At 32.6% G+C, this 13058-nt stretch overlaps 1 protein-coding gene across 4 annotated transcripts in view; it reads left to right on the top strand.

Annotated features, from left to right (window-relative positions):
• The window catches only part of LOC128167158 (uncharacterized), a 29596-nt gene that overhangs the window by 519 nt on the left and 16019 nt on the right, over positions 1-13058 (top strand). For all 4 annotated transcript variants that reach the window (XM_052832711.1, XM_052832710.1, XM_052832714.1 and 1 more), the window contains 8 exons: positions 1716-1830; positions 6694-6954; positions 7118-7241; positions 7348-7472; positions 7720-7821; positions 8045-8168; positions 9564-9733; positions 11408-11565. In XM_052832711.1, the coding sequence (XP_052688671.1) occupies positions 1716-1830; positions 6694-6954; positions 7118-7241; positions 7348-7472; positions 7720-7821; positions 8045-8168; positions 9564-9733; positions 11408-11565 (1179 nt within the window). The remainder of the gene's footprint in view (positions 1-1715; positions 1831-6693; positions 6955-7117; positions 7242-7347; positions 7473-7719; positions 7822-8044; positions 8169-9563; positions 9734-11407; positions 11566-13058) is intronic.

The raw sequence follows: 13058 nt of genomic DNA, 5'->3' as shown, positions 1-13058 counted from the left end.
AATAATAGATGTAATGGCATTAATTTACCTGCATTTTATGGACTTACTTTTTTTTTCAATTCAGTTTATTCGCTCAAACCATGAAATGGTACATGATGTCAATCATTATATACAGTTCAAAAGTCAGAGGTACATTGTATAAATGAATAGATAAGTAGTAGATAAATAGTAGGCCTAAATAAGCATTAATATACAATATATACAATGAAGATAGGAAAAAGTATAATAATGGAGGACAGACTATTATATCAGACTGTATATTTTGATTATAAATAACATAATTTTTTCCAGGTTTGTAGCATTAGAACAAGACATAATTAAGTTCACAAAAAACTTAATAGTATTTGGTGCTGACCAGTATTTATCATCAAGATATTAATGTTTATATGTCAATAGCTCTCTACATTCAAGAATATAATGGAATTCGTCAGCAATTTGACCTGAATTTCACAGTTTATATACACACTCTTTGGTACCAACTCCCAGTCTCCACTGGGAGATGGTGATTTGAGATTCTAAATTTCATGAAAACCTTTCTGAGCTTATGTGGCAATATATTAATGTAATTTTCATAACTAAAATTTTTCTTAAAAATCTTGTAAATTTGCCCTTTTTACGAGTCATTAATTTCACTAGACCATTTTTGGATATATTGGTCTTGTAACCTTTGTTTTACAATTGTATAATTCCACTTTACATTTACTATATTTTGTTCATACCAAATATTTGAAAAACCACACATATCTAAAATATTTTTAACACCTGCAATCCAAGAGTTAGACATATTTCCCCTTTGATATTGCAAGACCAAAAACTTACATAAAACAGATACAATTTTGCTTTCAGAGTTTGTAAATAACTTTGACCTGTAGTAAAAAATTTTGGTATATACATTGATACATAAAGGGAAACGACCTGTTTCCCCGTAAACCACCTGTTTCCCCGTAAACCATATAGGATGGTGTACTAGTCCTACTTTTCAAGTTAAAAACATATTTTAATAAAAATTCACACGTTCAATAACTTCTATATTTTCGTAACCCCAAATTTCGCACCCATACAATATCACTGGAACTACAATTTTATCAAATAAGCTAAACTTACAATCAACTGGTAAATTAAATTGTCTTATTTTTCTAATAACACTGTACATTTCTTTTTGTGCCTGTTCACACAAATGTTTTTTAGCTTTAGCAAATGATCCTGTTCTGGAATAAATTATACCCAGGTGTTTAAAATCTTTGACATTTTCTATAGCAAACTTATTGTAATAGAACACATTTTTCAGCAGAGGGCTCAAAATTTTTGTTTTTTCAGTACTGACTTGTAACTTCAGAATTGACTACAATATAGATAAAATTCAATCAGTGCATTCTGGAGGCCTTGATCGGCAGTCTCAGTCATAATTACAGTATCATCAGCATAAAAAAGGATGAAAAGCTTCATATACAGAAATCATTCATTTTCTATAGCATCAGAAATACTCTTGAGACCTTCAATGATTTTGTCTAATAAGAAATTCTCTAAATCACTGATATACAATGAAAACAAAAATGGTGATAGGTTTTCGCTTTGGCGAACTCCAACATTACAGCTTATAAAATCAGATGTGGTTCCATACTAATAAGAGATTTAATACCCTCCTACATATTTTTAATATAAACAAAACATACTAAAGTTATGATAATAGAATAGAAGGTCAATATTTTCTTCAGGTATTCAGGTGGATTACCCTAATAATCTTGGACAAACACCTCTCTTCTGCGCTTGCTATGGAAATCAAGAAGGAGCTGTTGATGTTTTGCTTAGCTATGGAGCCAACCCTAATGAGTATTTTTTCTGAGATTATATATATATAACAATATAACATGGGAAATATGATAAAAATTATATTTATTATCAATATTTTACTGTATATTTATAATATTGACATCATTGATCACAATTAATATATGACTGCCGTCATGAGAAAAGGGCCCTTATCTTTTGACGTCACAATGCTCAGAAAACGACGTCAAAGTAGCGGCATTGTAAACGCAGTTTTTCTATTTGCTCTTTCTATTTTTTTTCTGCGTCTGTGTTTTGCTTTTTGAATAACTAGAGTCTGGCCTTGTTTTTATTCCGCGATTAATATTTTTTCAATCAAATATTACATTTTAAAAATAAACATTTAATAAAGTTTTAATAAATGAAATATACACATGTAACGTCAATATCTACACATTTCGAACGCGTAATATTGCACATAAGTTGGTGCTGAAATATCATAAAAATGCTGCTTTTGCATGAGCTATGAAACGTAAACACCATATTTTCCATTCTGGTGTGTGATGAAAATATATATGCTCTACTTGGGATATCAGTTTTATAAATCGAAACCAAAGTCCCGTCTCGCATACGCTTACTTATTGCGTATGATTAAATGCGACTGATCGTTGATTTACGATGATTAATAAAGTACTCTAGTTTGCATTAATTAGCAATACATGTATGATTTATTTAAGTGAAAAACAAAAACTACACTGCATACTCGTTGTTGATAAGAGGGGTTGAAGGCATACTGAGACATACTGAGACATACCGAATTGATGCAGAGCAGTATTTTTCAAATCAAACAATTATCTGCGCAGTAATTACTGTGAAACAATACCAGTCAAATATTTCAAAAGATTTTTTTAAAAACAGTTTTCCTCACGGGAGACGATTCTACACCACTTCTTAAATAAGTCAGAAGGGACACGAGAGAAGCGGCTATGTCTCAATTATAGTGCTACGACCAACAAACAAAATAAATTCTCATATAAAACTATTACTAAAGAATTTGCGATCAAATTTTGAAATTATTTAACGAATTAAAACGCATACATGTAAATAACGGATTCGAAAAGTTTGAGAATTTTTTTCACAGCGTAAAAATCTACTCTGATGTATCGCATTTGATTTCATGAATGGGAAAATCTGATTCTTAGCGACATTTTCATGTAAAGTGCCTTTAATGAAAAAACATGAAATTATATCTGCCTGTACGATTGAAAAACTTGTGTATTATTTGAGCGCAGCATATTTTATTTTCTTGTGCAATTTAACAACCCAAATCCACGTGTTGTGTGTACTTTTTGAGCTATTTTACATAAAATCTAAAAAAAAAAATCAATCATAGCATACCTGAAAACTCACCACATTTTCATGGATTTCTGGCATTTTTATACGATTATTAATATTCATCTCAAATCAGTAACGTACAAGATTCAAAATTCCTTAAAACTAAACAGGTTTGTAAATGCAATCATTATACTACTATACTTTTGATATCAAGTCGAAAAAATTGCCGTTTTATGAATAAACAATTCATGTTTATCGATAAATATAATTTAAACACTAGATGTGCGACACTTACAATTAATAACATGCATGGACGTACAATTCATCTTCATAGATGATGGTTTCTCATCTTTTCTTTATTTTACAAGAAACAAATTACGATGATACTGAAGTCAATGTTTATGTGTGTATGTTACAATGTACAATGTACAGCAATAAAACAAAATCCGAGAATCGCGATATTTTTTAACTTTTATTTAATTTTTCATCTTTTTTTTCAAATTGATAATCACTCGGCCGATATTCGTATTCAAAGAGAGAGAGAGAGAGAGAGAGAGAGATTAATGCAGAGATACATTTATTCATTCATCTTGTAACACTGATAATAAGAAAATTAAATTAAGTCAACATGTAAAAATGTTACTACTCACTGAATATAAGCTACGTCTATCGGCACTGTACTATTGATTAGTGTAAAAAAGTGGACATAATAAATGCAGAAGTCCTATTAAAAGTTACATGCAATCTTGCATTTAAAAAAAAATGTAAATAATGCTTATATATAATTAAATATTTCAACGATTATGGTTTATAAAAATCGCATCATAAAAATGCAACGGTACGCATGAACTTACAAAGCGATTGAATAGAATTGTAGATTCAGTACGTTGAAGGGAGGTGTTGTATTAAGTTGGTCTGTCGTATTTGATACACTTAATTAGGTGTGTATGAGTATGTTTAAACAATACACATAAACAAAAGGTAGCGATCAATACCGAAAAAATTACCGTAACCCGCGTTCGGTAATGTGGATGTCTCTGTAGCCCGCATGTATCACCGAGGAAAGCATTTTATTGTTTATATTTACATCTTTCTTTTAATAGATTAATGAATTGAATTGATTGTAATAAGTATGTAAAAGTCTCTAAATTATTGTTAATATACACCAGTACGTTAGATGAAAGCTGTAGCCAAAGCGTCTTATATGGGAATTCGAGTTTGGCATCATCATGATTACTTCGTGCAATCCGTGATATTTCTTAGGTTGCTGAAGATTTCGACCGATCGATAAACTGCATGGTTAAAACTGGACCGAGGAGATTTCAGTCCTGTCTGTTTCTACACAGCTGTGAATTACAATCAATTTTCGTAAGAAAAAGAGGGATAATACTTGGTGAATGTAAATTTAAATCTATAAATACAAGATGCCATTTTTGTTAAAATCTTTTCTCCACATTTTTGTAGTTGGAGCTTTTCAGTGGGACAGTCAAAGCGATTTTTTTCACCGGTAATTTCATAAGAATTAAGTATTGATAACGTATAAAAGAGAAGAGAAATCGGGAAAGTAAATTAACACCATATAACTTCCGAGTTTCAAAAACAGCTATTGATTGATTTTAAACTTGCTTCAGAACTATAAAGATACTTAAAAAGTAATATCAGTAATTAAGCGATTTTCCGTGCAAAAGGTTGATAAAAAGAATAAATATTTCTCCTTTTGAAAAGAAACTCGTGTATGCCCCGAAATTGTGGAAACATAGGATTCGAATTTGACAATCTTTATCTTTGTTTGTTACATGTTTGTTAATTTGCCTCTCTGCAGCTTAAATAACTTTGATGCATTTAAAGGTTGGGGAGAAGTTGATATTTGTTTTCTTTAAATATCCTTTATCTATCTATTTATCTTATTTTCGATGGTTGGGGGGGGGGGGGGGGGTTGCATGTGGATTTATCGGAAGTGTATCTGGATTAGCTGCAGAACTTTAATTATATCTGGATCTTCAAATTGTTTTGCTCTCTTTTGTTAAAATTGGAAGAAATCTAGAATTGTAGAAAATTATTAATTAATTCTACTTCAAACAATTAAATACGATGTGAAAGGAAGTATAGAAGAAACAAATTAATGCAGAACAAAACTTGACGTTCATGACGTCGTGACGTTTTCGACCAGCTACGTCAAAGTCGTGTTAACATGTCTTACTAAAATTGTCATAAAATGCTTAAAACACACAAGATCTTGGATATCTTTTTATATTTGTATTCAGAAAGAGTTAACTAATCGGAATTGACAAAAAAGTAAGTTTGTGAAATTTTGACCTTAAGGGCCCTTTTCTCGTGACGGCAGTCATATATTTGATGAAACATATTAATTCTGTAGTGCGACCGAACGTGCGATCTTGTTTTTCCACTATTGTCTATAAATTAATCCATTTTAATTCACCTTTTTTTTTTTTTCTTTTTTTTTTTTTTCTTTTTTAATCTGGTTTATTATGTTACTTAAAAGTGAATATGAAATTGAAAAATGTATATCTTATAAAAATTCTGAAATGAAATTTAATATTTGACAAAAGATGGACTTTGTGGAGAAATATTTTTCAAGAGTAGACTCGTATACTTTCTTTTCTGTACGTTGTATCAACTATATTCCTCAAGCTATTTATTGTATATTCTTGTTGAGATTGTATGAGTGTGTGTATGAATGTCTATGTGAAAAATTTATAAATTGCAAATTAAAAAAAAAAAATACTTCTATAGTCTGTCCCAAGATATTTTTGCTGCATATTTGAAGATTTTTAATAAAAATACACATACCTGTGACAGAAGTGCAATTAAAATTGATGAAAGGGAAAATTCCCAAGATAACTTCATTCACACATTATCATTTTTCCCTCGTAAAAATTCACAGGAACAAAAACAGATTTCCTAAGGAGATTATAATGGGGAATGTTGACATCTCTTCTACATTCGGAAGTACTCGGGACACCTCGGGCAATTTTTCAACGTTATCATCCGGGCATCTTCATCTCCTTGGCAATGGAAAACCCCAGTAGACTTTTTATTTTTAGCCGTGTATTGATACCCGACAAGCTAGAGGGTGCGTTTCAAAAAAGGAAATCTTGGGATTTTTTCATACTATTGAATGAACATTGTCTGAACCAAGAGGTATTTATAAATATCAAATAATTTAAGGAAATATGCGGCAAAAATATCTTGGGACAGACTATACCTCACTCGCGCTTTCATCCATATATATACATAATGGGGGCAGCTCCGCCTGAGCTGCTAGTACCTGGCAGCTCCTCGATAGCTGCCAGTCTGTGATTACATAATATACATATACAGGCTTTTATTGACAAACAAATCACTCTCTACAACTCCCTTGGAAACTGCAAATGAATTTTACTAGAAATTGACTTGTGCAAAATGGAGACTATTGCCCATTAGCCTCTTTTTTAACCAATATAAGTAGACATGTACTATGATTTACAAAAGCAGAGACACAAATAACATAATATATAACTATATATTATATAGTATACACTTCCCTGACAAAATTCAAATTATAATAATAATATTAAATTTTCTGTACAGGAAAAGTGATTCAGGTGCTACACCAGTGCATGTTGCAGCTCTTAGTGGAAATTTAAACATACTCTCAAAATTGCTTACACATAATGGAGATCTACGACTTCATGACAAGGATGGCAGGACCACAAAAGACTGGGCTTTGATGCAACCAAATCCTAAAAAGCGTTTGCAAATGATTGAATTTTTAGAAAAGACCAGATTGTTTGCATTGACCAGATCTGGTCATGATTTTCGTGATACAACTCACTCTGAACATCCAAATAGGTAAAGTGTGAAATTGTACATACCGGTATATGTAAGACAGTTTTTGGGGTTTTTTTTGACATTAAATTTTACTATTTTGTTGGAAAACATTGGCAATTGCCTCATTGGTTAAGCATGTGTAGTTTGACAAATATTTGGGAAATGCTTCACTTCATGATTTTAGAAGCAGAATGGCTCTGTACATAAGGAACAACCCTGTAGTTAGAATGTTTAATGAAAAAATTCGAGGTCAGTCAAGTGTCAACTTGGATCAGCTGAAAAGTTCTCCGAGTCTCGGATATGGCAAGGTAATTTTATTTTTCCAGGATAATAATAGCTAAGTCTGTGTACTTTGATGTTATTTTTAATAAGCCTTCAATTTGTATTCTTAACTTGATTATTCTTGCTTTATAGGTTTATCATGATCATCAAAGCAGTGGTGGGTTTATGAGTACCATTCCACTTGTAAATGAAACTGTACTGATTCATGACCCAGACGGTACCACCTATGATAGTGGAAGTTTTGTTGTGATGCAAAGGTGTGATTATGAGGTTTTATGATTAAAGTTTGATAAAATTTTATATAGTTGTAATTAAGCTCTTTATTTTAGCTCAACAGTTGTTATGGTACTAACAGTCTGTCTTTTTCTTTATTCATAAACCTTTTCTTAGATTGATTTATGTAAAATTGCTAAAAAAGTAATAGTTTTAGAACTATTGTAGTCTGCTGAACAGGGTGCATTTTGACATAACAAAAAAATCCTTATGTGCATTTCTTCTATGAAGCATGCTTTGGAAGCATACAAAAGTAACAGCCAAGAGGTTACACAGAGATGTGGATGCTGGAACAGAAGTTGATTTGCTGATTAAAGAAGCTGACTATATGGGGTAAATACACAGCATGCATGAAAACTGTATTTTATTAATACATTGTAGTCAGTTGGATGTTTAAAAAAAAAAAATACTGTGATTATTTTAAAATAAATGTAAATTTCAAATATAGGGAGGACAAATCAGTGTGAGCATTTTGGAGAAAAAATAATTCTTGAGATTGCCAATATACAATGTAGTGTTGCATGATCAGTTGCTTTCTTTGAATATTTGGATGTAGAAAACTCAGACATCCTTGTTTGTTGCTGTTGATGGGAATTTGTCAGACCAATAACTTGGATGGAATTGTTCTATTGTATGAGAACATTACATTTGGTTCATTGTACTACCATTTACATCAAAAGGTAGGCACTTGGTAAAACTTGATTGTGAAAATCATGATGACCACTTAGACACTTTTCACTTTTATAAAATTATATGAATTATGATGAATACATGAATGTTTACATATAGTTCAGATTATTGATATTTCAAAGTTAATTGAAACTAAGATATCCATGTATATTTTTGTCCCCCGCCGCAACGCGGTGTGGGGACATAGAAATGCCGGGCGTGTGTCCGTGCGTCCGTCCGTCACACTTTTTTGTAAGCGCTCTCATGCCTACAAATTTTGACGGATTTTCATTAAATTTATACCAAATGTTTATACCACTAATACCTTGGTCAAGTTCGAAAATCAGCATTGGTCGATACTTTTTGTTGGAGTTATGGGACTTTGACCACAATAATGACTCCGTTTTATAAAAAGATTGACCTTGTAAGCGCTCTCATGCCTACAAACTTTGCCGGATTTTCATTAAATTTATACCAAATGTTTATACCACTAATACCTTGGTCAAGTTCGAAAATCAGCATTGGTCGATACTTTTTGTTGGAGTTATGGGACTTTGACCACAATAATGACTCCGTTTTATAAAAAGATTGACCTTGTAAGCGCTCTCATGCCTACAAACTTTGCCCGATTTTCATTAAATTTATACCAAATGTTTATACCACTAATACCTTGGTCAAGTTCGAAAATCAGCATTGGTTGATACTTTTTGTTGGAGTAATGGGACTTTGACCACAATAATGACTCCGTTTAATAAAAAATTGACCTTGTAAGCGCTCTCATGCCTACAAATTTTGACAGATTTTCATTGAATTTATACCAAATGTTTATACCACTAATACCTTGGTCAAGTTCGAAAATCAGCATTGGTCGATACTTTTTGTTGGAGTTATGGGACTTTGACCACAATAATGACTCCGTTTAATAAAAAAATTGACCTTGTAAGCGCTCTCATGCCTACAAACTTTGCCGGATTTTCATTAAATTTATACCAAATGTTTATACCACTAATACCTTGGTCAAGTTCGAAAATCAGCATTGGTCGATACTTTTTGTTGGAGTTATGGGACTTTGACCACAATAATGACTCCGTTTTATCCAAAAATTGACCTTGTAAGCGCTCTCATGCCTACAAATTTTGACGGATTTTCATTAAATTTATACCAAATGTTTATACCACTAATACCTTGGTCAAGTTCGAAAATCAGCCTTGGTCGATAGACTCGATACTAGTATACTGCTTGACCGGCGGGGGACCCAGGAATTCTATTCTTGTTCTTAATTGTTTACTTAGAATTTATTGATGCATGGTTATACTTGTTGATAAGACCTTTGCCTTGGCTTAGTTAATTTTTTTAAAACTATAAAATTCCTCTGATCGTAATTTTTGATTCAATTTTCTATATAGGTGGAAAAAATGCATACAAACCAGATACTTGAAGTCTGTAGACAGATCTGTAGTGCTTTGCTGTTCCTTCATGACCAAAACTTAGTTCATTGTTACGTAACCTCTCATGCCATTGGTTTAGTCAATCCCCATCAAGCCAAGCTTGGCAACTTTGAGTACATGCTGGAAAGGTTTGTATATTATTGATAAATAAAGCCAGAAAAAAATTAATGTTTTGATTCTCAGGCATGAAACACAGGTCAAATGCTGCTGCATCGATTCATTTCATTGCTATCGAAATACTGAAAAGGAGGAAAAACTCTCTTTTTTAAAAAAAAACATTTCGTTAGGATATGAAGTCAATCATTTATTCATATGCTGCAAAAATTTGTGTATGTATATTTGGATTATTATTAGAAATTACAAGTCAGAATATGTACTTGGTCTTTGAAATCAATATGAATCTTGAGGGAGCACTGTATCATATCTTCAAAATGAGTTCATTTTATAAGTGGTTATTATAGTCTGTCCCAAGATATTAATGCAGCACATTTGGACAATTTTTAAAAAAAATACACATACCTGTGAAAGATTTGCACTTGTAATAGTTGAAAGGGATCATTTCCTAGATAATTTCATTGACACATTATCAACTGTGACTCAGAAAAATTCACAGGAACGAAAACAGATTCCTTACAGAGATTTAAAATGGGGAATGTTTACATCTTTACTCCATTCGGAATACACTCGGAATACATCGCGCAATTTTTCAGCGTTATCATCCGGGCTTGCTGCAATACAAAATCTCCGTAGACATCACATTTTTTAGCATTGTATTGAAACCTGATAAGCTAACGGGCATTCGACTGAGAAATCTTGGAAATGTTTTATACTTTTGAATGAACATCGTTTGAACCCTGAGATATTTATTAATATCAAGCAATTAAGCAAAATATGAATCTAAGATATCTTGGGACAGACTATAGCTCACCAGAGCTGAAAGCTCAAGTGAGCTTTTTTGATCACTTTTTGTCCAGCATCTTTCTGTCTGTCCATCTGTCCGTCTGAAATATTTTTACATTTTCAACTTCTTCTCCAATACCACTGGACCAATTTCAACCAAACTTGGCACAAAGCATGATTAGGTAAAGGGGATTCAAGTTTGAGAAATTGAAGGGCCACACTCTTTATCAAGGGGAGATAATTAGGATTTATTGAAAATTTGCTGATATTTTCAAAAATCTTCTTATCAAAAACCATTCGGCCAGGAAAGCTGAAATTTGTGTGGAAGCATCCTCAGGTAGGGTAGATTTAAGTTTGTTCAAATCATGAACCCCAGGGGTAGGATTGGGTCACAACAGGGGGGGGGGGAGCGCTATAATATACATAGGAATATAGTTAGAAATTTTTTTTAAAAATCTTATCCAAAACCACTTGCCTAGAAAAGATGTAACTTTACTGAAAGCAACCTCAGATAATGTAGGTTTAATTTTTTTGAAATCAAAATCATGAGGAGTAGGGTGAGGCCATATTGGGATTCCAATTTTACGATTGTTTGATGCCTGATGTAGGTTTATAACCCATATATAAACAATTTTGTAGGATCTTTTTGAGAACTGCAATGCTCAACAGGTGATATGGATATAAAATCATCCTAGTAGAAAAGGGACTTGATTATAAACACAAAAAATATCCATGGTAAAAAAATGGACTTTTATTTGTACAGGGTTTACATGTAAACTACATTGTCCAGATAGTTTCTTTATGACTCCGTTAAGCTGATTTTATCATACCTATTGCTGTGGTGAGCGATGTGGCCCATGGGCCTCTTGTTGTCTTGATTGTTAACTTTTGCAAATTTTTAGTGATCATTGTAACATGGGAAAAACAAGTGCTGTTTCATCCAATCGCTCTGATCATGTTGCATACAACTGGATGGCTCCTGAAATAATGAATCAATGCCCACCAAGCTTTGCTTCTGATATGTACAGCTATTGCTGTGTTGTGTGGGAAATGCTCAAATGCAAGTCACAGATTTCTTGATTTTCTTACTTTTTTTTTTTTGTTCAGTTTTTGCTCTACATAAGAGAGAATGCACTGGCTGTTAAGCTTTGAATTTGTTCACAATTGTTGTTCCATTCTTATTAACTTTTTGTTAATTTTGCTCTCTGCTTCATAGTTTATTTGGCATATCTCATCTTAATGGAATTGCATACAGGTAATTTATCCCTATGATAATTTAATTGTTCAAAAGTATTTATAAAATTCTAATGAACAAATATGCTGTATATATCTATAAAGTCTCTTTATTCTTTTGATTCAAAGGTTAAGATTGCCATTTTTGGCAAGTTTTTGTCATGACAAGTTAGCACTTATATTGACAGTGCCTTAAAAACTATATAACAGGTAACCAGATAGTAATATTTTGTGTAATATGTTGAAGTGGTCTGGGACAACTTGACATATTGGGGTTGAACGTATATAATTTTTAAAAGTATCATTTTTGAATTGTACAATATTTGACCATTAAATTTATTCTGAAATTCTTAAAAAGGGAAGAATCTTTGTGATTGTTAAGGACATGACCTGCAAAATGAAATCAAAAAATGACACTTAAACCTATTTGTTTGACTGTTAGTATTTCATGTAAGAAAGAGAATAATGTTTATTTTCAAGAAGAACATCACATCAACAATTGGAGGTGTCACAAACATGTACCTCCATTTGCTATTACATATGTAATACCGTAAATGAAAATGAAGCAAATAGAGCAAATGTGCATGAAATTACTTATTATACCCCCCGCAAACAAAGTTTGGGGGGTATATAGGAATCACCTTGTCAGTCCGTCCGTCTGTCTTTCTGTCTGTCCGTCTGTCTGTGCAATCGTGTCCGGTCCATATCTTTCTTATGGAGAAACATTGGAAGTTCTTACTTCACACAAAGATTGCTTATGACCTAAGGGTGTGTCATGACTTTGACCCAAGTTCATTTGGGCAAGGTCAAGGTCACTGGCAGAAAAAGTGCAAAATTCATGTCTGGTCCATATCTTTCTTATGGAGAAACATTGGAACACAAAGATTGCTTATGACCTAAGGGTGTGTCATTATTTTGACCCAAGGTCATTCGGGCAAGGTCAAGGTCACTGGCAGAAAAAGTGCAAAATTCGTGTCTGGTCCATATCTTTCTTATGGAGAAACATTGGAAGTTCTTACTTCACACAAAGATTGCTTATGACCTAAGGGTGTGTCATGACCTTGACCCAAGGTCATTCGGGCAAGGTCAAGGTCACTGGCAGAAAAAGTGCAAAATTCGTGTCCAGTCCATATCTTTCTTATGGAGAATCATTGGAAGTTCTTACTTCACACAAAGATTGCTTATGACCTAAGGGTATGTCATGACCTTGACCCAGGTCATTTGGGCAAGGTCAAGGTCACTGGCAGAAAAAATGCAAAATTCGTTGGAAGTTCTTACTTCACACAAAGATTGCTTATGATTAACTGGTGTGTCATGACC

Source organism: Crassostrea angulata, chromosome 10, assembly GCF_025612915.1.
Source record: "Crassostrea angulata isolate pt1a10 chromosome 10, ASM2561291v2, whole genome shotgun sequence".
NCBI classification, from domain to species: Eukaryota; Metazoa; Mollusca; class Bivalvia; order Ostreida; family Ostreidae; genus Magallana; species Magallana angulata.
Note: the sequence above shows the minus strand (reverse complement) of the source record. Positions and strands in the feature narration are given on the sequence as shown.